Source organism: Emys orbicularis, chromosome 1, assembly GCF_028017835.1.
Source record: "Emys orbicularis isolate rEmyOrb1 chromosome 1, rEmyOrb1.hap1, whole genome shotgun sequence".
Lineage (NCBI taxonomy): Eukaryota > Metazoa > Chordata > Testudines > Emydidae > Emys > Emys orbicularis.
Genome location: NC_088683.1, coordinates 250,211,493 through 250,239,052, shown reverse-complemented (window position 1 = coordinate 250,239,052; position 27,560 = coordinate 250,211,493). Strand labels below are relative to the sequence as shown.

General features: G+C 44.2%; 1 protein-coding gene across 1 annotated transcript in view; it reads left to right on the top strand.

Moving 5' to 3' along the window:
• The first annotated feature begins 1,678 nt into the window (after positions 1 to 1,678).
• Positions 1,679 to 27,560, top strand: part of RFX8 (regulatory factor X8) — a 49,452-nt gene continuing 23,570 nt past the window's right edge. Inside the window, exons 1-5 of the mRNA XM_065423508.1 lie at positions 1,679 to 1,746; positions 7,691 to 7,814; positions 10,247 to 10,308; positions 14,448 to 14,534; positions 20,916 to 20,979. Of these exons, the coding sequence (XP_065279580.1) occupies positions 1,679 to 1,746; positions 7,691 to 7,814; positions 10,247 to 10,308; positions 14,448 to 14,534; positions 20,916 to 20,979 (405 nt within the window). The remainder of the gene's footprint in view (positions 1,747 to 7,690; positions 7,815 to 10,246; positions 10,309 to 14,447; positions 14,535 to 20,915; positions 20,980 to 27,560) is intronic.

Here is a 27,560-nt window from a genome sequence, read left to right as displayed (position 1 = left end):
TTCTGCTAGAGTATCAACAGTTAATTAACATTAAGAAGCCATGGCAGTTTCTGAGAGGCAGAATTCTGATGTAATTCAGTTCTGTCCACTAGGAAGCTTTTAGATGCTCCGACCATATATAATTTATTATTGTCAGTCATGTGGTAATAAAACTCATTTTGCATAATGGATGCTTGCAATGGAAAAGTGCTTAAAGGGTTTCAGTGGAGCAGACAGTCTTTTCATCTGTCTATATCAAAGAGAAATTAAAAAATTATGTGAGTTTAAGGCATCCTTATATAAAACCCTGTAAGTAATGCTTTAAAATGCCCACAAAAATGTATTAAAAGAGTGCTTACGTTATCCAAATGTACTGCTGCATAATAGCTGCTTTATGCCTTTACCCAACATCTTTGCATGTAATTATTTACATGTAATTAGTTTTCCTACATGCAATTCATACAGAAGTCAGATCTAGGAATGTTTTGTTGAGTTCCAGGAAAGACCCTATTAAGGGTCAGAAATTTCACCCTGTTTATGTTGCTGGGTACCTTAGACTTTGATCCTGCCAGGCACTTATGTACATGCTTAACTTTAAGCATGAGTAGTGCCACTGAAATCAAAGAATCTTTCTGCACAGTTCCAGTTGCAGGATTGGGGCCAGGATTATGATGATGAAAAAGAAACTATTGTTAGCTGTACTGTTGACAATATTGTAGATGTCAGGATGTCATTTTATTGCAGTTATGAGCATTTTGTTTATTAGAAGTGAAAAATAACTAGGACTGCTTGTGAACTAAGGTACTACTCAGTGTAAGTAAAGATGTCCTTTATATTTTCAAAAGTTCTTTAAGAGGCTCTGGGCAATCTTTTGTGCATCTCATTGTTTTGGTACTAAGTGTCTCCAATTATAGACTTAATCTGTTTCACTGAAAGTCAACCTCAAACATCCAACTGACTTTATTTGTGCAGGACTGGGCCCCGTTTGTACCCAATGAAGGAAAAGATGGAAGTCACAAGCAAAACTTTCTTTGTCAGTGAGCCCAGGATTGGGCATAAAGGAGAAGTAGCAAACTTTTTTTATTTTTTTAAAGTAAAGGCACAGAACCTGCTCCCTGCTGGTGCCTGTTTGAGGAGTGATGGAAATCAGGGGATGCAGGGAGTCAGGTTTGCGGATTAAGGGGAAGTGAAGCCAGGAGCAATGATTTCAAGAAAGCGAGGCTGGCTGGCGGACTTTGCTGTTTCTCTCTCAGGCTGGAGACAGGAAAGCTGCGAGGCTTTCCCCGGGAGAGGAGAGGAGAGGAGAGGAGCGGGAGGGACAGCGGGCTGGGTGTGCAGCAAGTGGCGCTGGTTTGCTGGGCGTTACACTCCGCCCCCGGAGAGGAGGTAAGGCTGGGCTGCTGCTGCGCGAGACAATCTCTACTGCGGGGAAGGGGCTGCGATCCCGCTCCGTGCGTGTCTCTTCCCGCCTGGCAGCATTTTCATGGGCCCCCTGCCGCCCCCGGGTTCCTCAGCAGCAGGCGCCAAGCCCAGCCCGCCCCGGCCCCGGCCCCGCCTCCCCCCTCCGCGGGCTTCGCGCGTTGAGCCGCCTTTGCCCGCCCCGCGCTCTGGAACCGGCTTCTAAAGTAAACAGCGCCCCGGCGGTAGTAGCCCCTGCCCGGCTCCGCAGCGCCCCCCGGCGGCCCCGGGCTTGCAGAGGATGGCGGAGGGCGCGGAGGCTGCCCCGAACAGCAGCAGCAGCCGCTTGTACCAATCCATCACCCAGTGGTGGGTGCCGGCGCCGGCCTCCGCCCTGCCGGGGAGGGAGCCTCCCTTTCCCCGCTGCATGGACTGACCCTCGGGGTGGTTTGCAAAAGGAGCCATGCCTGGGCTTTAGCAGCCCCAGAGCCAGGGCGGCAGATGCCAATAACTGCTCTGGCACCCCCAGGCATGGGGCAGAAAGGGGCATTATACTGGCCACTGCTCTGGGACCTCCATGGCATGGAGGTGAGGCACCATGTGCCGCTTTGGTACCCCCACTGCTGGGCTATTTGTGATGAGATGTGGCCACCACTTTGCACAAGGTAGTAGGTGACAGGCCATCATGCTGTTTTGACGCTTGCAGAATGTAGGGGTGAGCACACCATGTGCCACTTGGGTACCCAGAGTAGGCGCTGCATTGCAGGGGGGGATATTATGTAGTTTAGTTTAATTCTTGCTCCTTGGTATAACTTCATAAGATACAAATCTTGACTGTTATGGGGGTCCTATATGCACAAGTTATGGAAACTGTTCCAGTAGGGCATACATTGTATAGTGCCAAACAATAGCTCTGATACAGAAACTGCCGATATCGCTGACCACCCAGTCTCCTCGCTTAATGTATACTGGCACGTGTGGCCACAGAGCTGTGCCTCAGTGTCATCTATTTTAAATGATGATGCATGGAAGGTGTAATGATGGTTAAAGAGGACAATCCTCTGGTTCTTAGTGGCAAGCTTTTAAAGTGCTGTATGAATGGCAGCAGGACTATACAGCCAATGCATGTTGGCATGTAGAGTGCAGTAACAAACTGTGAGTCAGCACCAGTATTTTCTTGAGGTTACATTGGCTAAAATGATGGTTGTAGCAAATGTGGGCTGTTGGTATGAGTTCTTGTGTGATGGGATAAAGTTGTCATAATCATTTTTCATTTTTCACATGTGTCTGACGAAGTGCGTATTCACCCACAAAAGCTTATGCTCCAATACTTCTGTTAGTCTATAAGGTGCCACAGGAGTCTTTGTTGCTTTTTACAAATCCAGACTAACACGGCTACCCCTCTGATATTTTTCACTGGACTGTCCTAATTTCCATGCATTCATCAGTCCTGTGTTATTCAACACCCACTTGGCAGAATGCTTTGTGTGTGATAGTGGTAGTTCGTTTAAAAACTGGGAAGGGACGGTGATGTAATACAGCAGTGAGACACATTGCACGACATGTTAATATTGTAACAGCTACTTGTCAAGAAAATTAAATTTAGAAAAAGTTAAAATCCCCAATGGTCTGGGGTATCCTCTCCTAGAAAAATTAGTTTCCTTTTTATTTTCCTTCTTCACCATTTTTTTGGCATTTGGTACCTATTACGTAGAGCTGTCTTTCATTTTTGGCAGAACAGTATTATCCAGTGTATGACACTGTATAGAGCAGAAAACCTTCTGGCATTGCCTTTCTGTCTTTCCAAGCCACATCACGTCCACCATCTTTGATTCTAGACTGTGGACTGTAATATCTTTGATAACTTTGTTTAAAACAACAATAGAGCACATTCAAGGATTTTAAATTGACACCACCTACTGATCTTAATTCTGTATATGCCCCCATTACGATAATATATGAACACCTCACAATCTTTTAATATTTTTATTCTCACAATATACCTGTGAGGTAGAGAAATACTATTATTTCTATTTGACAGATGGGGAACTGAGACACAGAGAGGCTACGTGAATTGTCCAAGGTCACACAGGAAATCTGTGGCAGAGCAGGGAATTGACTACAGGTCACATGAGTCCTAGGCTAGCTCCTAACCACTCACTGACTGTCCTTTCTCCTCAATGAGCTTGTAGATCACCATCTTTCTGTGATAAGTTTATAAAAGTTTGAGTTTTATTTTCTGTTTGGTACGTTGACAATAAAAAAACACAAGATTTTAGTCCAAAAGTAGTCTAATACTTGGCATGAAGGCTGGTATAATGGACTGGTGGACCTAGCTGCGAAGGAAAGGATCACCAGGGCCGACTTTTGGGGTGGGCTGTCTGGGCCCCTGCCCAGGGAGGCCCGCCAAAGAGGGCGACATGCGCAGGGTTTGGATTCCCACCTGACCTGCTGAGGGCCAGCTGGGCTGATGGAGGCGGCAGTCAGGTGAACGGCAGAGCTGGAGGGTGGGGAGAGACCTGAGCTGCAGGGGGCAGTTGGCTGACCAGCTGTGGGAGCCAGGTGACCAGGTGACTCCTCCGGAGCAGGGGTTCCCCTCCTTCCCCCTGCTCATGTGCAGCCACTGCTGTTCCTGCCCCCCTTCCCCCCAGCCACCCCTGGCCACTCCGGACTGGGAGCGTCCTTCTGTCTGCTGGGGTGGGGGGACTGATGCTGGGGTGTCCCCCTCACCCATGCACCTGATTTCCATTGAGCTGGGGTGACGGGACAGGGGGAATCTGTGTGTGTGCTGCTGCCTCTCTGGATCTGGAGCTGCTGGCAGCTGCTTGTGTCTGAACACAAGCCTTCAGGTTCCTGACCCTGTGTGCTTTCTTAAAGAGCCAGCACACTCATACACTCAGGCACACACACATTCACCTCAACCCAACACACACTGTCTCTCTCTCTCTCTCTCTCTCACACACACACTCTCTCTCTCTCCCTCCCCCCCTCCCCCCCCCCCGCAACACACATAACACCAGGGCTCCCTGCATTTAGGTCACTTCCCCACCTGGGCTATGCTGAGGCATCAGCAGCTGCTGCTCTCCTGCCCTCTCCTTATGCAGCCCAGGGGGTGCATGGGGCAGAGGAGCAGCAGTCCAGTGGGGGAACGAGCAGCAATGCCAGCTGCTTTGTGTATCCAGGTGGGTCAGTTTCCCCACGTGGGTGCAGGAGGGGGATGCAGGGGTTAGGGGCTCCGGAGGGAGGTGCAAGGGGTAGGAGTGAAGGGGGCACAGTGAAAGGGTTGGGGCACAGGAAAGATGTGCAGGGGTTGGGGTGAAGGGGGCATAGTGCAGGGATTAGGGGTGCAGGAGGGGAGTGCAGGGGTTAGGGGCACAGGAGGGGGCAGGTATTGGGGCACCGGAGGGGAATGCAGGGGTTGGAGTGAGGGGGCACACACAGTGCAGGGGTTAGGGGCACATGAGGGGAGGACAGGGGTTGGGGTGAAGGTGGCACAGTACAGGGGTTGGGGGGAAGGGAGGGTGGGGAGCCTGGGGAGCCCATGGGGGACCATGGGCAATGGGGGGGCAGGGGCACCAAAATGCAAGTCCAGGGTGCCATTTTCCCTAAGGCCGGCCCTGAGGATCACATACAATGGACAGCAAACCCTGGAAAAATATGAGTCCATTTGGGACAGTTTCCTAGAACTGGTCAACTAAACAGCTCTGCAGGAGACCTGGTTGAAAGATGGGAGATAAATCGACACACCCCCTCTCCTCTTTGTCTCTTTTCTCCCCTGCCACCCTTTTCTTGGTTGATTTTGATTTCCTTAGTTTTTGTTTGTTTGTTTAGATATGTGCCACAAAAATCCATGTGCTAGAAATATTGTGGTTAATACATGGAAATCCAAGCATTGCATTTTTTCTTAGTCTTTTCTCTTTTCTGATGCATAGTACTTCTGTACTGCTTTTATATGTTGGCATCTAGAATATGTTTGATATGTTTTAAGAAAAAAGATTAAAAAAAATAACTAAAAACAAAAGTAGTCTAATACTATGTCAATAAATAGTTAAATGCACAGGCAAATCTATTGGATAAAAACATTATTGAAGTACAAAACTTGCATTCTCGTCTCCTAGAAAACTGACTAAAACCCTAAAGAAATTAATCTCTGTTGTAATTCAATGGATTCCAGGGGTGTTATACCTGGGATGAATTTGGATCCAGGTTTAATACCTCAGGGAAGAATGATCAATTCTTAAGCGTTTTCCGATGGTTCTTTACCCAGGAGAAGGGAGGATTTCTGGCTGCTGGAGGCAAGGTTTAGTCAGGACTCTTCATTAGACCTAATACTATTTCCTCACCCCCATGATGGGAACACCCCATTATCTCAGCTTGCCCTCTGCCTGTGTTCACTACCTTGATGCTGGTTGCTCATCCCTGCCTCTAGCTGTGAAGCAATTCATTCACAACAGGCGGTCAAGCTGGAGATGGTGAGAAACTGGCAGGAAGCCCAGAGCAGTTGTGTACAGGGAGGTGAGACCAAGCAGTACTCTCAGGTGGTGGGCTGACAATCTGAGGTTGTAGGATTGGGTGGGTGGGTTCATAGGCTGCAAACAGGTGAGAGGTAGGGAGGTAGGCCTGGGGGGGTCTCTTTAAAAGGGAAAGAGCAGAAGTGGGGACACATTCTGTGGAGGAAACGAGAGGAGGCACAAGTAAGAAGCTGAGTTGAAACAGATCCAGTCCCTCACATTAGAATACTCAGAAGTAATGTTCTTTCTCAGTTATATCAAATTGTTGGAATCCTAACCCATTAGGATAAAAGATAAAGCAGAAAGATAAATGTTAGCCAGCCTGAAATCAGGTTGTTAATAAAAACAGCCAATGCTATTTTAAAACCTGTACTTCATGGATAAGCTAGTGCTTATAAGTCTGTTTTCTAAAGCAGTTTGAATGTCAGTAAAGGTACTATGAGTAACTGACACTCTGCTAAAATAATTAAATCGACATAAATTATTTGGTATAACAGAAATAAAGTCGCTGTAATAGAACATTTTCATATGATCCATGAGTCATGCTTTGAAAATTAATCTTCTCCCTGTCTCAACATTTATTTCCCACAAATGCGTCAGTTTTGCTTCAGTATTTGTGCTATAGGAAGTATTATTTTTAGACAGCCTGGATGCCATTGGCATTATCTCTTAATTAAACTGTATTTTTCTGGTGGTGATAATAACTTAGGCTAACAAGAAACTACATTCAAAATCTTCCTCATCTTACTCACACAAGTAGTCTACTTTAATGTGACCACTCAGGCGATTAAGGTGAGTGGGATTTGGCCCAAGAACGAGCATTTAAGCCAGGGTTCGGCAACCTTTGGCACGCGGCCCGTCAGGGAAATCCGCTGGCGGGCCAGGACAGTTTATTTACCTGCAGGTTCCGCTGATCGCAGCTCCCACTGGCCGTGGTTCGCCGTTCCAGGCCAATGGGGGCTGCGGGAAGCGGCATTGGCCGAGGGATGTGCTGGCCGCCGAACCTGCGGATGCTGCAGGTAAACAAACCGTCCCGGCCCACCAGGGGATTTCCCTGATGGGCCGCGTGCCAAAGGTTGCTGATCCCTGATTTAAGCACATCAAGAGCAGTCTGGATATCAGCAGTGATACTGAGTAGTAATATCAGACTAATTTCTGCTCTCTTCTATACTTGTGCTAAAATCAGTGGGATTTCACAGGTGTGAATGAGAGTAGAATTTGGCCCTTTGTATTCTGGTAAGGTCTAACTTTTGTAACGCCCTGTTATACAGCATCTTTTAAAAATGAAAAAAAATGCTTAATTAATATATTACATTTGGTTGTGGAGCCTTTTATATTTGCATTATACATTAGAAGATCATAGTAGTTTCCCATTTTAGAGATACTAATACTTTTCCATGTCAGCTTTAACTTTGATGTCAGTTTTAACTATGATGCTATTAAACTATAGTATAAAACAAAACCGGATCGTATCTGATAGGTTTGTTGCTCTGTGGAGTATATTCACACAACCTCTTGATACATAGGAACTGACAAGTCTTCCAATGGGAATTCAAAGGAACCCGAGAACAGTCTCTAATTCACATATGTGAGGATGTACCATTTTCTTTAGACTATGGATCCCCACTTAGAAGTAGTGGATGTGATTCTGATCTCACACTGTTGTAGATTAGGAGTAACTATGGAAGTCAGCAGAGTTGTACCAGTGTAAACCTGGAGTGATATCAGAATCAGGCCAATAACTTTTAACATTCTAATCTTGACATAAATTGATATACATTTTGTACCATTTTGTTTTAAAGGATAGCGGATAATTTCTATGTTTGTGAAGGATACAGCATACCTCGTTGTCTACTTTATGAAATGTATATAGAGAATTGCACTCAGAATGCTCAGACTCAAGTAAATCCAGCTACATTTGGAAAGGTACAAAGCACACTGCTTTTATAGCATATATGGGGCTTAAGATAATGGGCTGAGACCTTGTGTAAATTCATAAAGAGACACTTACTTGTACAAGGTTTGATCATGTTGCAAACTAAGGGAGCTTAATTTACAGACAAGGATAAGTAGTTATGCAATAAGATACCTTCAGTGTAGAATGCTGGGAGAGATTTTGTTTGAAAGCTGCTATCCTATCTCTTGATATAATATCCTCTTTGGCTCGCTTGGGGAATTTTATCTGCATTATTTTCTCTCTGAGGTCAGGTCTACATTCAAAACTTTTGCTGGTATTGTAATGTTGATTAGAGATGTGATTTTTTTAAAATGACATTTCTATACCTGCAAAAGCTCTAGACACAGCATAGATGAAATTATACCAGCAAAAAAGTCCTTTTGCTAGGACATCTTATTTTATTCTTCAAACTGGCATAAGAGTTAAATTGTGTATACAACAGGAAGGTTTGCCAGTATAGGTATAGCTATACTAACAAACCTCTCAGGTGTAGACTGAAAACTTTGTATTTCATGTAAACAATTAGCACTGTATTTTTTTATCCAAGTTTTGATGCTGCAAAGCATCCTGGTCTTCATGTTGTTTATCAGAATTTTTTTTTTTTTTTAATTTACTTATGAAGATTTTGCTCCACACACAGAATGTGTGTGTGTTTATAGAATCATCCAAGCAAAGCAAGATGCAGGTGTAAAAAAAGTCCTTTAGACAATGTCACTCTTCTAATAGTCTGGAGTTTTTATAGCCAACAGGGGAATTATCTTTTAAGACCCTAATCATTCAGTTCTAACAAACAGATGCATTCCTTCTTAACTTTATTCATGTGATTAAAGAAAAAATAACATTTTTGACTATCGTTACTCTACACATTTTTTGCTCCAAATTTCCCACTATTGCTACCACTGGTGCAACTCCACTGGTATTCAAGTTGTTAGGCCTTGTCTGCACATTAACTTGCCGCTGTTTAATTAGAAGTATTTTTTTTAAATCGGTTTAGTTTAGTTGTATAAGTTGTATGTAGCTATTCTTATTTCAGTTTCAGAGTAGTTTATTGTTGTTTCACAGGATTAAGCTAAATCAAAATAAGCAATTCTTAAACCAAAATATGGCACACAAACTTGCACTGGTTTAATTAAATGGGTTTTAAAAGACACATTTTGTTAAACTGGTGCAAATTGGTGTGTAGACAAGTCAAGGGATGAAATCCTTGTCTTATTGAAGTGAATGGGAATTTTACCATTGACTTCATTGCAAGGATTTCACCCCAAGACCTTTAGGGTAGGTCTATGGTGGAATAAAAGACCTGTGGCATGGCTGCTGAGCTGGCCCAGGTCAGCTGACTTGAGCTCGTAGGACTCAGACTGTGGGGCTAAAAATTGCTGTGTAGACATTTGGGCTTCGGCCGGAGCCTGGGTTCTGGGACCCTCCCCACTTATGGGGTCCCAGAACTCCGGCTCCAGCCCATGCCTAAATGTGTACACAGCAGTTTTACAGCCCCGCAGCCCAAGCCCCATGATTCCAAGTCAGCTGACCTGGGCCAGCTGTGGGTGTTTAATTGCTGTATAGATAAAGCTCCTTTATTTTTACTACTGTGTCATCTAACTCAGTTTAGATCAAATAGAGGTAACACCGTGGTAAAAATGCTGGCAGACACTGCCAACCTGGTTGCATTAGAACTCCCATCATTACTACCAATGTGGGAGCTGCATCTTAGGGCAACTGAGCAAAAAAGGCTAGTGTAGACAAGGCCTTTGACACCAAACAACTTCATACCTGATTCATTTTGTTCCTATCCTGCACAACAAAGACTCCCAAGGTTTATCTAGAGTAGATGCATTGTGTATTTGATAATCTGTTCCTGTTCTAAAGAGGAAAAGTAGCATGAGCTTTCTTGTTTTGTCTGTAGCTTTATAAGATAACTCATACTCATGCTGTGTGTGTAATAATAACAATTTGGATTATTACACTTACAGTATTATTACTTGGTGCTAATCTTGAGAGGTGCTGAATGATTTCAATTCACATTTCCTTCAATATGAGCAAAGAGGATACTCAGCAACTTGATGAACTTGATAAAAAAAATTATAAGTCAAACCCGATCCTGCAAACATTAGTTACGTGAGAAGGCTAACTGAAGTAATTGGGGCTCCTTGTGTGAGTAAGAACTACTTGACTGAGTAAGGCTTGCCAGCCTGGGCTTCATATTGGCAACATATTGGTGATGCACACCAGCTAATTCAGCAATTACTATTTGAGTGTTATTGGGAGAACAGGTATCACAGCAGTTTGTGTGTGTGTGGGAGGGAGATGCAGTAGTGGAAACAATTAGAGGAAACCAAATCAGATAAATCGTTATATGTTAGTATGACTTGCCCAGATAACTCTTATCTTTTGTGTTTTTTAGCTTGTTCGCTTAGTTTTCCCAGATCTGGGGACCAGAAGGCTGGGCACAAGGGGAAGTGCCAGGTATTATTTATTTATTTTATTTATTGCTTTATTTAAAAATGTTAATTACACCCTTTTGGGGGGAAAGTAATAGAAATAACTGTATCCTCAGCTCTGTTAAATTGAGACACTGCTCTACCCCAGCTGAGGTTCTTGTTGAATGTCTGTAATAAATCACAAGAACAGCTCTATTGTGATTGATGATGTTACCAGTAAACTAAAATAGGATTAATTTAATGAAAGTCACCATATCCAAGCTGGTTTTTAGCATATGAATTCAAGAGAATTTTAATTTTCAAAACTTAAAAAACACTATTTAAAATACTCTGGTGCTTTTGAAGCACCGGCTTGTGTTGGGGGGGTGCAGAAGCTCACTACCCTAGTAAGGCGATCCAGAGGCATTGTGTCTGAGGGATTAATGTGATCAGGTAAGCCCAAGGACTCTTATTTTGACCAGCCCTATGCAAGAGGCCCTAAAGGTAGGGAGTCTCTTCTGTCCCTGCACACCCATTGAGTGGCCCTTCACAATCTGGCTCATAATGGAATTGTTATAAACTGTTACTGCAGTGGTCCCCAACGTGGTGCCCGTGGTGCCATGGCGCCCACCGGGGCATCTATGTGTGCCCGCATACTGGCCAGCGGACGAGCATCCGCTGAAATGCCGCCGACAAGCAGTGTCAGCCAGAGGTGTCGCCGCTGAAATGCCGCTGATTTCGGCAGCGACGCCTATTGACGTTGCTGCTTCTCGGCGGCATTTCGGCGGATGCTCGTCCGCTGCCACGGTCCTCGGTGGCTCGTCTTCTGGCGCCCGCCAGACAAAAAAGTTTGGGGACCACTGTGTTACTGGCTCCCTGGTGGATTTCCCCCTGCCACACACCCATACAGAGCATGGAGAGAATTGAGTCCCATTGACTTTTAATCCATTGATTTAATGTCCAAATTCATAACCGCTGAACAGAAGAAAAAAAAGATTTTTAAGGCCTTCAGGTATGCCAATTGCATGAGCGTTTTGCTTAATAAAGATGAAAGGACTGCAATTAAAATACTGATTCTGAGAGTGGCATATGTTTACTTTGATCTTCTCACAAATCTTCTGCATCAGCCTGGCCCCATCACTTCCAATTACTGTGGTGCCATTCTCACATTAGATTTTTGACTGAGACAAATGGCTGATGCTAGAGAAAACTAAGTCCTTTACACCAGCATAGGATCAGCTCAGTGAAGCTCTGAAATACACCTACACACCCAGTCTGACACATCCCCTAACCTGGGATTAGGGGTGGCTGGTACACAAACTGCCTACACTGGGTTTATGCCATGCACTCAAATCGGGGGGACCGGATAATTTCTGCTGCAGAATATTGAAGGAACTGGCACAGAGGATTACTATTATTGCACCAAGGATTTTTAATAAATCTATCTATTTGGGGGTAGTACCATATGACTAGAGAATAGCTAACATCATACCTATTTTTAATAAAGGAGAAAAAATGTGATCTGGGCAATTTTAGTCTGACCTCATTGGTATGCAAGATTTTAGAACAAATTGTGAAGGGAAGAATAATGAAATTCGTAGAGGTAAATGGTAAAGGGAGTGCAATGCAACATGGGTTTACCAAAGAAAGATCATGCCAGAGTAACCTGATTTCCTTCTTTGAGAAAATAATGTATTTTTTTAAGGGGAGGGAGAAGGAAAATGCATCAGGTCTAAATTATTAGTTAAATTAGGGATGATGCGGCTCAGTACAAACATAGTAAGGTGGATAAGGAATTGGCTAAACTGGAGATGGCATTGCGTTGTGCTGAAAGGTGAATTATTGGACTGGAGGGAAGTTACTCATGGAGTTCCTCAAGGATCAGTCTTGGAACCAATCTTATCCAATATTTTTATTAAATACGAAAAGTAGGAGTGTGCTAGTGAAATTTGCTGATTATACTAAGTTGGGAGGCAGCATCAATACACAGGAGGATTGGAACATACAGGAAAATCGAGGTGATCTTGAAGACTCAAATAACAGAAATGGGATGAAATTCAATAGTACCAAGTGCATACACTTAAGGTTTAATAATACGAATTTCTGCTATAAGCTGGGAGCTTTTAGTTGGAATCAACAGAGGAAGAGAAAGACCTGGGTGTGTGGGTTGATCACAGGATGACAATGAGCCACCAATGTCATGCAGCTGTAAAAAAGGCAAATGGAAAATGTGATCCTAGGATGAATTAGGCAAGGCCTTTCCAGTAGAGATAGAGAAGTATTAATGCCATTGCACAAGGTGCTGGTAAGACCTCACTTGGAATATTGTGTACAATTCTGGTCACTCATGTTCAAGAAAGATTAATTTAATCTGGAACAGGTGCAGAGAAGAGCTACTAGGATGATAGGGGAATGGAGGATCTATTTTATGACAGTAGACTGGATGAGCTCAGCTTGTTTAGCAAAAAGAAGGCTGAGGGAGGATATGATTGCTCTCTATAAATACATCTGGGGATTAAATACTAGGGAGGGTGAAAAGCTATTTAAGCTAAAGGACAATGTTGGCATTAGAACAAACTGGCCATGAACAAACACTCACAATGCCTGCATCTGTAATTTTCACTCCATGCATCTGAAGAAGAGGGTTTTTTACCCACGAAAGCTTATGCCCAAATAAACCTGTTAGTCTTTAAGGTGCCACCAGACTCCTCGTTGTTTTTATGGTCAGAATTGGGCCCACTAAGTATTGTTTACTGTCCAATATGTATCAGGCAAAAAGCCAGTGAGGAAATAGCACTTCAGAAGCTGTACAGTGGCATGACAGCAGTGGGAACAGTGGTTCCACACCACCCCAGTATCAACAAGAGGTGCCAGTGCTCAGTGGGGGATTACAAAAAACAAGAGATTGAATTCCTCAGGTAGCAACTGGACAAGTGGTATCCTTAACTGGAAGTGGTTTTAATCTGCCATGGCTGGAGAACGGAGGCCAGATCCTCAGTTGGTATAAATTTAGGGTTACCATATTTAAAAAATAAAAAAAGAGGACACTCCACGGGCTCTGGCCCCGCCCCTTTCCCACTCCCTGGCCCCGCCCCAGCTCCGCCCCTTCCCCGCCCCTTCCCCAAAGTCCCTGCCCTAACTCCCCCTCCTCCCTCCCAGCCACGCGAAAAGGGCTGCCCGAGTGCTACCGGCTTCACGGTTTGCCGGGCAGCCTCCAGACCCTGCGCCCCCGGCCGGCGCTTCCCCAGCGCAGCTGGAGCCCGGGAGGGGAAGCGCCCAGCCGGGGGCGCAGGGTCTGGAGGCTGCCCAGCAAACCGTGAAGCCGGTAGCGCTCGGGCTTTGGGCAGCCCCATGACTCTGGACCCTGCGCCGCCGGCTGGGCACTTCCCCTCCCGGGCTCTGGCTGCAGTGCTCCTCCCCTGACTCTTCGGCTCTGTTTAAGAGCCGAGCTGCCCGAGCGCTCCGGCTTCGGGCAGCCCCCTTGCCTCCGGACCCCGAGCCGCCGGCCGGGCACTTCCCCTCCCAGGCTCCAGCTGCTCTGCTCCTCCCCTGACTCTTCGGCTCTGTTTAAGAGCCAAGCTGCCCGAGCGCTACCGGGTTCGGGCAGCCCCCTTGCCGGACCCTGCGCCGCCGGAGCAGAGCAGCTGGAGCCTGGGAGGGGAAGTGCCCGGCCGGTATTTTTCCCGGACATGTTCGGCTTTTTGGCAATTCCCCCCGGACAGGGGTTTGATTACCAAAAAGCCGGACATGTCCGGGAAAAACCAGACGTATGGTAACCCTAATAAATCAGTGTAACTCCACTGAAGTAGCTTCTTTGACTTCAATGAGGATCCTGCCGTAGACTCTGTGCTTCTGCTGCATTGGTTGACTGCACTCCCCACACTGCTCTAGGGTTGATAGTTTTTAAAAAACAAACAAACATTTTATTATTAAATTACCAACGCTGTTTTAAAAAGTGATTGTAAAGTTATTTTAAAAAAAAAAGTTTGTCAAAATTATGTGCTTATCAAATATTAGATTTAAATAAGATTTAAACATTTTTTAAAATAAATACAGGTTTCCATCTATTGTTTTCTTATTTCAAAAGAATTACGAGCTGCTTGCAGAATATAGATGTGAGTTCAGTGATGATTTGGTCCTGCAAACTGTATACTTGTCAGTCCATCACATTTTGTATTTTTTTAGGTATCATTACGATGGAATACATATCAAGAAGAGCTCTTCCTTCTATGCTCATTATTGCTATCTTCTGGCTGAAAAAAAAAATCACAGGTTTGGTTTTAAATGTTCTTAATGATAAAAGGTGCATTAATACAATTTTCTTTAAAATCTACTTCATTGCCTACTGAAAATTGATAACAGAATTGCATTTTCCTATAATAATGCAATCTAATTAAATGTTGTCATTAATATAAAGGCTCCCTTTTTAAAAAGTGGCAGTTGCACACCTAATTTAACACAAAATCACACTTCCATGCACTTGACATTTTCAACAGATGGCTCTTAAGTGCAGGAAATCTATGACAAAACTAAAATAAGAGCTTAAAAATGCTGAGAAACTAAATAAGAGAAAAATATAAGTGGTCAGCACCAGTGGTGTGAACACTTATTTAATCATGCTAGTGCATCTTGATTGCTAATCCTCACAATTTAAGCAATGTATTTGCACTTATAGTAATGGGGATTTATTTAAATGTATTCTATTTGCAGTTCTTTGTTTTCTGTTTCTTACCATTCAAATTAATGAGGGATAGTCTTTACTTTGAAAAGGCCTACTTTGTTTTGGTTTCCTTTATATTACAGTTTTAGAGAGTTAAAAAGACAGCCACAAAAAGGGTGCAACTGTGAGAAAATACATACAACAAAAGAGAAATTAAACGTGAAAAATAAAACAGTCTAAAAATATGGTACAATGTAAGTCACTCCTGCAGACTCTTGTCTATGGGCAAAGGGCTTGATCCTGTCCCACTGAAGTCAATGGAAGTTTTGCCATCGACTGCAATAGGAGCAGGATCCGATCCACAGTTCTCTACCATGAGTAGTCCTTAGTACTCATGGCAGTAAGAACTATGCCTGCTATTATTTCCAGGATCAGGCCAATAGTTTAAATAAGCAACTGTCGGGCTGATTCTCCACTGACTTGCACTTTCATGCCTGTGCAAAGTGGATATAAAATGCTACGAAATCAAAGTTCACTCTTTAACAGTATTTGCACCCATTTCTCATTCACTTGCTACAGGAGGGGTAGATGTCCCAGCAGATAGGGTGCTAGGCTGTGACTAAAGAGACTAATTCTCTGGTCCTCCACTGTCTTCCTGCATAACCTCGGGCAAATGGCCATTTAGGGTATGTTTACACTGCAAAAAAAACAACAACCCTGCGGTGTGAGTCCAGGTCAACTGACTGGGCCTTGTGCTCCGGGGCTAAAAATAGCCATGTAGATATTTGGGCTCAGGCCAGAGCCTGGGCTCTGAAATCCGCCGAAGGGATGGTCTCAGAGCCCAGACTCCAGCCCGAACCTAAATGTCTACATGGCTATATATCCCTGCAGCACAGTTTACCCAAGCTCTGAGACTCACTGCCGTGGGTTTCTTTTCTTTTTCTTTGGTTGCTGTTTGCAGTACAGATGTACCTATAGTCTCTCTGTGCCTTCACCCCTCATCTGTAAAATGGGGATAATATCACTTCCCTACCTCACAGGGGTTGTGAGGATAAATACATTAATGACTGTGAGGCACTCAGATACTATGGTAATGGGAGCCATATACATCCTTATGATACTATAAATGACTATATGAGATGCAAGGGAATGGAAAATTAGACCCCATCACTTTGACTGTGCACCCTGTTACACAAGTTTTACAGCAGTGTAACCGTACTGAAGTGAATGGAGTGATGCTGGCATAAAACTGGTGGAATGGGGTGGAGGATCAGGCTCTGTAGCTGATCAACTAACAAATACTTATTCGGAGAATAAACAAATTGTTCTTAGAGAGTCCCAAATTCAAATAGTATCCATAGCTACCTATAGACATGGGTTTAGAACAGCCATCATGGGGAGCTCGCCTCCTGGTTCCTGTCTAGGAATGTGGCAAATTGGTGCCTCAGTCTGCAGCTCCCTTGTCCTCCAGGAAAAGAAGTAACAGGTCTAGTCACTGTACTCCTTAGCTCCTTCCTGTTGAAGAAACCACATCCAACTGGCACTGCCTCTGTTGCTGGTTTGGCTTAGCCACAGGGGGCGCTGCTGTGTAACAGCATCAGCAGCACCTGCTCCAGCAGCGTTTGTCCCTCGCCCCTAAAACAAGCAGCTGAGATTGGACCTCAAGACCTGCAGATCTAGGTGTTCTGCTGGAGGCTACCTGTTGGAAACTTTGTGTCACTACAGTGACTGTGAGGCCCGCTCTTCCCTTTTTCATCTCCCTGCCAAGGATATGCTTAGCCCCTGAAAGACAGTCTCTCCTTTGGTCACCCTGGTGATCAAGAGATATGCCCCAGAAAGAGGGCTGCTATCAAAATGACAATGTAGGGACCTCTTTCCAGTTTCAAGAGAGGTATTTTGAGATTTTATAAATCTAAATAAATAAAATAAACTCGTCTTCCTGGTTATAACAAAGAGAAATACAACAGTGTGATCATGTTTGTCCTAATAGTATTAACACACTTTCACAGGCCTCCCCATTAAGTCCATTACTTTCTGAAAATCACCATCATCTTACAAATGGGGTCTAATTAAAGCTGATAAAAAACTGGTAAAATATTTCACTTTAAAAAAAAAAAATTTTACATCAACATTTTCAAAAAATCCAAAAATTCCAACAAACTTTATAGCTATTTGTAACCCCCAAACCCTCCAAAAACCATCATGAACATTTCATCATTTTTTAATAATTTTAAATATTTTTTGGAAAAATATATAATAAAAATATCAAAATATGCAAGACTGGAGTTGGAGATTTCCAAAATCTGGTGTGATTAATTAATAAATTAATGTAGAAGAAGATCTTAACATTTTCTTCTAAATACTGGAAATTAATCTTGAATCTGCTACGGAATCTAATCTTAATACTCCTTATATAAAACTGTTTATATTGCTCCTCCAACTGGAAGGAGTCTGTGAGAGGCCTCTGAAAAGGCTCTATTTCACCTGCCTCCCTCCTCTTCCTCCTTTCCCCTCAGTCTTCCTCTGTCACTTTCCTTCCCCTCTTTCAGGCCTATGGTATTGTCCCTTCCCCACAATTTCTTTCCCATTTCAACTGCAGTTGCCCCCCAATTCCCCCCAAAAACACACTAACAGGAATGAATAAATATCAGATGATCTTGTTGTTACTCATCCTCCCCTTCCTCTACCCACTTCCTTTTCTTTCTTTCCTTTCCACTTGCATCTTGACCTTATTTAGATGGTAAGTGCATTAGGACAGGAACTTGTCTCATTCTCTGTCCTGTGTGATGCCTATCACACTTTTGGGTACTGGGTAAATAAAAATAATATTTGCTAACAGTAGAGTCACATATATGTTAATTTTTCCATGGCAGAGATCAGACGGTGTTTACACTTAATTATCTTTGAGCTTTCATCTGGCTGTTGAGCGGAGGGAGAGTGCTGCCACTTGTCTGTTTCTAGGCAGCAGCAGCTCTCACACTCGCATGTTGCCTGACTGGCCCTAATGAAGGGGGGCAGCACAAGAACAAGTATGCTATGCCAGCCAGCCTATTGAGCGAGAGCACGGCTGATATGTGTTGCCATAGTAGCAGCAGCACAAGATACAGCTGGCCACCTTCTCAGAGCAGGAACTGAAAATACTCTTCTTTTTTTTACATATTTTAGAAATCTGCAAAATTAACAAAATAAATGACAGGAAATACTTCTAGTTCTAAGTTTCTTCATTTCTTCACTCACCAACTTAAAAAGCTCTGGATTCTGGGATAGTGTTGGCGTTAAGGCATTAAGCATATTATTGAACATACATAGTGTTAAGGTCGTGGCCCATAATGGTCATTGATCAACAATTTCATTTTTCCAGCGGAACGGAGCTTTCATGGCTAGGGTAACCAGATGTCCCGATTTTATAGGGACAGTCCTGATTTTTGGGTCTTTTTCTTATATAGGATCCTATTACCCCCAACCTCCTGTCCCGATTTTTCACACTTGCTGTCTGGTCACCCTATTCATGGCAGATCATAGTGGCAGAGGGAGCAGTGATCTCTCAGGTGGCTAGATCCAGTCCCATGGATGGTTTTAAATATCAGGACAGAGACCTTGAATTGGCCTCTGTTCTTAATGAGAAGCCAGTGCAGACAGCAGGGCAGTGGGATAATGTGTTTTCAGTGACTTGTGTTTTTAAGGCCTGTTCTACACTGAAAAGTTGATTCAGCATACTTATTATCAGGCAGGATTTTGAAAAAAGAGTGCTTCTGTCAACTTAGGGTCTGTCTATACTTAAACCACTACAGTAGTGGGGGTACGCACATGTGTTCCAGGGGGTACATCAGCTCATCTAGATATTTGCCTAGTTTTACAATAGGCTACATAAAAAGCAGTAGCGCAGTCAGTACAAACTAAAATTTCGTACAATGACTTTATACTGCTCTATGAACTATGCACTGAAATGTACGTACAATATTTATATCCCAATTGATTTATTTTATAATTATATGGTGAACATGAGAAAGTAAGCAATTTAGCACTAATAGTGTGCTGTGACACTTTTGTATTTTTATGTCTGATTTTGTAAGCAAGTAGTTTTTTAAGTGAGGTATAACTTGGGGGTACGCAAAACAAATTAGACTCCTGGAAGTGGTCTGGAAAGATTGAGCGCCACCCACTGCACTACAGTGGCACAGCTGCAGCTGCTGCTCTACCGCCTCAGTGTACACTACCTAGGCCGATGGGAGGGGTCTCCTCTTGGTGTAGGTAATCCACTTCCTCAAGAGATGGTAGCTAGGTCAATGGAAGAATTCCTCTGTTGACCTAATGCTGTCTACTCCAGGGGTTTTGGTGGCATAGCTATGTCTCTCAGGTAGAGTTGCCAATCCAGGATTGTCCTGGAGGCTCCAGGAATTAAAGATTAATCTTTAATTAAAGATTGCCATGTGATGAAACCTCCAGGAATATGTCCAACCAAAATTGGCAACCCTACTTTAGGGGTGTGGATTTTTCATATGCCTAAGAGACTTAGATATTCTGATGTAAGTTCCCAGTGTAGACCATCCCTCAGATAACTTTGTTCGGGGAGGAGTTTTCCTAAACTGACAGAAAAACTCTTCGATCAAAGTAGGCTGCAGCTACACTACGGGGCTATGCTGGCACAACTATGATGACATACTAAATTGGTATAGTCTCTGTAGTGACTAACATGCCCTAAGTAGATATGCTACTGCATTTTCCGTGGTTGAGTTATTTCAGGGTGGGTGGCTTTCTCCCTACACACAATGAGTTGCAGTAAGCAAGTCTTGAGGTCACAAATGCATGGATCACCATCATGAGGTCTGTGTCTGGTTGGACAGTCCTAACGCAGCTTCTGGCCAGCCGTAAGTGGAAGTGTACTTTTTACACAACCATGGCTATGCTCCAAAAACACTGAGGAGTCCAAAAGGACCCAAAGCTATGAAAGTTCTTCAAAGTGCTTCCCTCTTCCTGTCAGTATTCCATCTCTCTTGCCTGTGAGCGGCTTCAGCCAGCCAGCCACAGAGAGAGCTGGGATCTGGTGTTGTTTACAGCGGATGTAAAACAGGTAGAGCTGCATATTTTCTGCACATTCCTGGCATTTCAATCTATGTTGTCAAACAAGCTTCCTCAATTTGTTCATATAAATGTGGAGTAGGATGGACTAGGGCTGAGCCTTGTGGGACACCTCAGATGCATTACAAAGTTGAAGATCTAGTTCCCACTCTGAACAATTTACAATCTAAATTGACCATAAAGGGGGGAGGAAGGGATGGGATGTACAATCAAAGGGCTGGTCTACACTGGAGGGGGGGGGGGGGGGGGGCTCGATGTAAGATACGCAACTTCAGCTACGGGAATAGCGTAGCTGAAGTCGACGTACCTTATTTCGACTTACCTCCCGTCCTCACAGCGCGGGATCGACAGCCGCGGCTCCCCCGTCGACTCCGCTACCACCGCTCGCCCTGGTGGAGTTCCGGAGTTGACGGGACGCGTTTGGGGATCGATATATCTTGTCTAGATCAATTACTACCCGCCAATTCGGCGGGTAGTCTGGACGTACCCAAAGTGATCAAGATGATAAAATGGGCCCCTTTCATTATTTACATGTTTGTAGTTCTTTTGTGTGTTTGTTTCAATGGAGTTGCATCCACTAATGTGAAATAATGAATTTGGCACAGGAAGTTGAAAAAATCTAATCACCCACCTTTGCATTTTAAAATGGACTTTTTGTTGATTTTATTTGCATAATGATTTTTTAATTAAGATCTGAGAGATCAACCCATTTAGAAAATCAATGACTAAACTAAAAGTCGTGGGATAGAGTGGCAAGAGGGAGAGGGGTTTTTTTTAATTATTATTATTACACAAACGGTTGTGTCAGTCCCAGTCTGATAACCTAGCTAGTTAGAGATCATTTTCATACTAAAGACCTAAGAAGCCAACAGTTTTTAAAATTGGCTTTATATGTTATGTGTATTCCACCACAGTGGGGATGGTTCCAGTTCTGAGGATGCAGCAAATTATGAGAGCAGTGGCTATAGAAAAGGAACGGTGAGTATCAAATAAAGTGGATTTACTATAAAACTGGGAGATCAATAACGGTTTAATGAGCTAAAACTGTCACACGTTATATCTTAGTGAAATGCAGCCTGCCCATAATACCCTTTAAAGTAGTATGTCTCTGTGCATAGGCTCATTAGCTGGTTACTTTTTTTTTTTGCTTACTTACTGGTTAAATATTTTTTGTCACCTCACTGTCTGCCCAGATCATTAGCTAGGCTTAGTGTGGAAGCTGTGGCTAACAGAGCCCAGGTTTGTGTCTATCGGTGTCAATAGGACATGGCCTTCGCTGTTCAGGCCCACACTTATAGACTCATTTTCACGAAACATCGGGCTGCTGAACCAGAGTCAGTACAGTTCAATGAGACTGTATTGGCATGACAAGAATTCAAGTATTGCCAAAGGATAAAAAAAAAAAAAAAGACCCTTTCCACCATTAGGGTCTGATGTGAAGCTCACCTGCTAGTGCAGATGTTTCTGAAATAACACTGCTGGGAGTTGTCTTGACATTGGAATTCTTGGTAGTCTGCCAACAGGATGTGACCAATATGAGAACCCTGATTAAACTGAGGGAAAGGAGGAGTGTGGACGTATCTCTTATTTTTGTAGAGCACTCGGATATGGCAATGAGTGTATTACAAGTGTAATGCAATGATAATAGATGAAAAACGTGCAGACACAGGACAATATTATATTCAGTGACCTCAGTAGCAGAGCCAGCTATACTTAAGATTATTTAGAATGTCATGATTATGAAATTTTGTGTTAGTATGTCTACACTATAGTGTAAGCCCGGGTGCAAGGCTAACCCCACTTGTGTCGACACTGCAATTGAGCTAACCCAGGCTAGGGCCCTGGACTCTATAGGGCTGGAAGGCCCAAGCTCGAGTCAAGCCGGGACCCAGGGTCCAAACCCTATTGCTTTGCAGTGTAGCTACAGCCCCGCTTGACTCAGGTCCAGAAGTATCCTACAGTTCCATGTGACAACTTCCTTAGTCCTCTGTATCCCAACAATCTGCAACCCACTCTACTGAAAACAGAAGCCCTCACCCTAACTCCCTTGGCAAACGGCAGCAGCTCAGGTCAGCATTAACCCATTCTGTTCTGATCACCGAGCTGTAAGCCCGCTATCACAGAACCTCCTGGGTTTGCAATGGAGAGTGAACCTATCAAGCCTTTTGCAAAGCGAGCTGCTTCCTGGTAATGTGCAGGGTGGGCAGTAAAGTTTTCTCACAGTGCGCTATAGTCCTAGGGTAGAGCAGACACATTTGGGTGAGGTGGGAGCGGTAGGGACTCTGGGATATGGTTACTTTTACTTGGGTATGCACATTGCAGTGTGGACCCCAGAGTCCTAGGTTTCAGCATGGGTTAGAAAAGTCTTAACATAGAGTTTAAATACAGTGTAGATGCTGAAGCCCAGGGTTCCCTAACACAGGTCAGCTGACTCGAGTCCCACTAACCCTGGATTTACATTGCAGTGTAGACATACCCATAGAAAAGGTACATAGGATACACATATCACTAAATACATTCTGTGAAAAGAAATGTATATTCTTTAGGCTCTGGATTTCTAGCCAGCCCATTGCTGTTCCTTTTACACACCCCTACCTTCCAGTGAATAGGTGAGGTGTCACAGTTCCAGGTTTAGCTGCCTCTAGCCATCATCTATCTATGGGTGGCAACCTGCATTCCTTGCCCCTCAGACCAGAGTTTTAGGGTTGCAATTCCCTTACAATCTACTGTACTGTCTGAGATTAGTGCAGTGCCTGCTCTGCTCTCTCCCAGGGCTCTGATAGAGTACTAGTGATCAGCCAACTTTCACAGAGCACAGTATATTTATTTAGGACAAAAGCATTACAGAGAAAATGTATCATAAATGAATAAACAGTCTACATACATGCCAAGCTTACCAGGTGTCACCCATCTTCTACATGTAGACCCTTCCAGCAGGGTTTTGCCCTCTTGGGTAAAATGTCATGTCTGTTCATGGATTGAGTGAGGAATCGTGTCCCGTCCTTTCCCCCCCCTTCCTCCGCTCTCCCCCCCCCCCCCCCCCCCGTCCCGTCCCCGGCCACCCCAGTCTGCTCAGAGCTCAGGCTGCTTCCTCATCCAATTCTCCATTCTTTGCCTGCTGGGTCTCTTGAAGCTGGTCAAAACTTGCATATGCAATTCCCCCCGGGGGTGTTACTTCTGCATAGTTGTTTATGTATGCATGAATTACCCCCTCAGCTTCTCCCCAGCTCCAAAACATGCACTGCCATGCTCAGTCATTATCAAGGAAGTTTATTTCCTTAACAGAGATAGCAAACAAACAGAAAACAGTCTTTTAACTCAATCCTTGGCCCCAGGCTTCAGGGCCACCCTTCCCACGGGTCTCTGGCACTCTACTCCTGGCAGCTTCCCAGGCTCAACCAGCTCTGCTCTCTTTTTGGAGCAACAGCCCCAGAGATGCTTCCCACAGCCCCTGGCCCCTTGCACCAGGGACCCACCTCAGGAGCTAACTCCACTTCAGTGTGGGCCTCCCCTTCCCAGGGCACAACCTGTCTCAATCAATCTCCCCTAGTTCCCCCCTAGCAACCCTTTATACACTCAGGGATAGCCCAGCCTTCTTTAACTGGCTGGATTGGGTTTACCTGTTCTGGACCAGGGGAGCTGGGCTTAGTCTATCTACAGGAGCCAGCTACCCTGTGATACCCTCCAGTGATTCAAGTTCCTGCAGGAAGATCTGTGATCCTCCCCCATGGAGCCAGAATTGAATCCCCTTGCTCACAGAGCTATATATAGAATTTATAGATATAATAATCTATGAAGAACCCATGTGCATATAATATCCGGCACATCTCAATAAAATATTCTTTGAAGCTTCTGCACTATGACACTCCTTGGGGATATCCAAGGTTGTGAGGCACCATGTGTGGCCTTAGCATGAAGCAGTTTTGTGTTTGCCTGCTGTGGATCAGCTCCCTGAAACCAATAGCCTCTGGCATCACAAGCACTTCCTACCTTCCAGGCCTCCGAGGGCCTTGCTCACTCTCTGCAGGGAATGACAGCCACCACCAACGTGCTTCCTCCAAGCGTTCCCTGCAGTGTCCAGCCCTTTGCCCACTGAACACGCACACAATTACCAGGCCAGCTGTTTCCAAAGGAACAGTACACACCAGCTTTAAAGATTCAACATAGAATCATCACTTTGCCTAACACCAGCATTTAGATGTATTTATAGTGAAAACAAGAATAAGTTTATTATTAAAGAATAAAGATTCTATACACTTATAGACTGTAAGATCAGAAAGGACCATCATGATCATCTAGTCTGACCTCCTGCACATTGCAGGCTGCAGAACCTCACCCACCCACTCTTGTAATACTCTGGCTGAGTTACTTAAGTCCTCAGATCATGATTTAAAGACTTCAAGTTACAGAGAATCCACCATTGACTCTAATTTAAGTCTGCAAGTGACCCAGGCCCCATGCTGCAGAGGAAGGCAAAAAAACCACAGGGTCTCTGTGTTATACCAATAAAAACTAGCAGGATCTTATTAAAGGGGACAAGATAAAGATGCCACATTTATTATGATAACAATTTGATTTATGACCAATAACTAATATCTTAATCCTTATACACACACATTATACCTAATACCTACACACACACACATTCACACACACACACATCCATCAGATGTTCTGCAGCTGCTGCATAGTTACCAGTCCTGCTTGAGTCTGTGGCTTGAGTTTGCAGCTTGGGTTCGTAGCTTGTGGCGGCTAACTGGCCAGGAAAGCCGGGCACAAGGACGAGCTGGGTCTCTGTTGGGCATGCACCGATGCCCTTCCATGTTGGCAGCAGAATGTTACCCTCCTCCAAAGTTTTCCATCTCACCCATCCTTTTTGTAGGCTTTAGTTTGAATCCAGAGTCTATAGGTCTTGCTGTGTCACGCTGCCTCTGGGTTTGGTGATTGATCACTCGTCAATTGCAGACATGACTTTCAGCCTCAGACTGGGCTTTGATCTTCCTTCTATTGTACCTTTTCTTTTTAGGGTGGATTCTTCTTACTTTGTTAGGGCTCTTGTCTGCATCTTCAGCCCTTGGTGTTTGAACTCTATTTAATCAGGACAGGCTGGGGCTGGAGGTTGATTCCATCATCCATACATACCTCATTCACACATCTAAACTAAACTAATAAGATTACAGCAGGGTTTGGAAAAATGAAGGTTGCAGCAAGCCCTTACAAAATGGAATAAGCGTTTTAAAATGGGGTTTGAATTACAATATGGCAAACAGTGAACAGAAGTTACAATATAGACAAGTATAATGGATGGCAAACAGTGAACAGAAGTTACACTGTAGGCAAGTGTAATAAATGGTGAACAGAAGTTACAATACTGAAACAGTGCAAGTCTGTGATTTAAGCAGGAATTGGATTGATAGTGAAACTTAAAAGGCAGCTGACTGAACAGCTATGGCTCTTAACAAGCATCTTAACTGTTAATTAGCCAGTTATTGGGGTAACCGGTTTTATGAATGAATATTGTTTCATTCATAAAACTTTACTTATGAAGTTACATTAATAAAGTAAACAATTAAAAACAATTTCATTCATGAGTCCTACATCTGCCAATCTGATCTGGGGGGAAATTCCTTCACAACCCAGAATATGGTGAACAATTAGATCCTGAGCATATAGGCAGACCCACTAGCCAGACTCCTGGCAAAGAATTCTCCTTAGTAACTCAGAGTCCTCCCTGTCTTGTGTCCCCTCTCTGGCCAGTGGGAATGTTTGCTACTAGCAGTCGCAGATGGGCCATATGCCATTGTAGGCAACCTCATCATACCATCCCCTTCATAAACTTATCAAGCTCAGTCTTGGAACAAGTTAGGTTTTTTGCCCCAACTGCTCCCCTTGGAAGGCTGTTCTAGAACTTCACTCCTCTGATGTTTAGAAACTTTCATCTAATTTCAAGCCTAAACTTGTTGATGGCCAGTTTATATCCATTTGTTCTTGTGTCAATTTTGGTGCTCAACTTTAACTCCTCTCCCTCCCTGGTATTTATCCCTCCACTGTATTTTAGAGAGTAATCATATATCCCCTCAGCTTTCATTTGGTTCGGCTAAACAAGCCAAGCTCCTTGAGTCTCCACTCGTAAGGCAGGTTTTCCATTCCTCTGATCTTCCGAGTAGCCCTTCTCTGCACTAGTTTGAATTAGTCTTTCTTATACATGGGAGACCAGAATTGCATGCAGTATTCCAGATTAGGTCTCACTAGTGCCTTGTATAATGGTACATCTCTACCCCGATATAACGCGACCCGATATAACATGAATTCGGATATAACGTGGTAAAGCAGCGCTCCGAGGGGGCGAGGCTGCGCACTCCAGTGGATCAAAGCAAGTTCGATATAACCCGGTTTCACCTATAACGCAGTAAGATTTTTTGGCTCCCGAGGACAGCGTTATATCGGGGTAGAGGTGTACTAACACTTCTTTGTCTCTTGTGGAAATACCTTACCTGATGCATCCTAGGACTCATTAGCCTTTTTCACAGCTGCATCACGTTGGCAGATCATAGTCATCCTGAGATCAACCAATATGCACAGGTCTTTCTCCTGCTGTCACTTCCAACTGATACATCCCCAGCCTATAGCAAAAATTTTTGTTGTTAGGCCCTATTACTCATGGGGGAATTCTGCATCACTGCACACAGGACCATCCCTAGCCATTTTGGTGTGCTACGCAGCTCCCCCACAGGGGGGCTGTGTGGGGCCCCAGGCCTCCAAGGGCGGGGGGCTGGCCCCAGGCCTCCGCCGGGAGGGACTGGGGGGCAGGAGGGAAACCGCCCCTCAGCACGAGCCAGCGGAGCGGGCTGGGGCCGGGTCACTCCTCTTCCTGCCGCCCGGTGAGTGCAGGGCAGCCAGGCCCGACCCCGCACTCACGGAGCGGCGGGAAGTGGAGTGACCCGGCCCCAGCCCGCTCCGCTCTGCTCTGCTCCTGGGGAATCTCTGGTAGCTTTCTTCCCTAAAGTGATTTTGACACAAACAGTAACTGTCTTATCCATTCCATCACTTCTAATTTCTTCACAGTCTACCTCATTATTAATATACAATGCTACTCCACCACCTTTACCTTTATTTCTGTCTTTCCTGTACACCCCATACCCTTCAGTACACGTACTCCAATCTTTACTATTCCATCATGTTTCTGTTATCCCTATAATATCTGGTTTCACTTTCTGCACCAGTAGTTCTAGTTCATCCATTTTGTTACCCAGGTTCCTTGCTTTGATGTACAGACATCTTAGTAGTTTCTGTATTGCTTTGCCCAGATTCCTCACCTGTTTAGGTACAGTCATTATACTGTCAGTATCACCTACCTGACCTATCATTGGTATCGGCACTATCTTTCCTCTTGATGTCCATTACCCTACTTCTGTTGTTCCTTTCTCCATTGCTATATCCTTTCTTACTTGAGTTTCCTCCCATTCAGTATTACAATCAGTTGTGGAGTATACATGAACATCTCCCAACTGTCTCCCCCAGATACCTAGTTTGAAAGTTCTTTTGATCAGTTGTGCCAA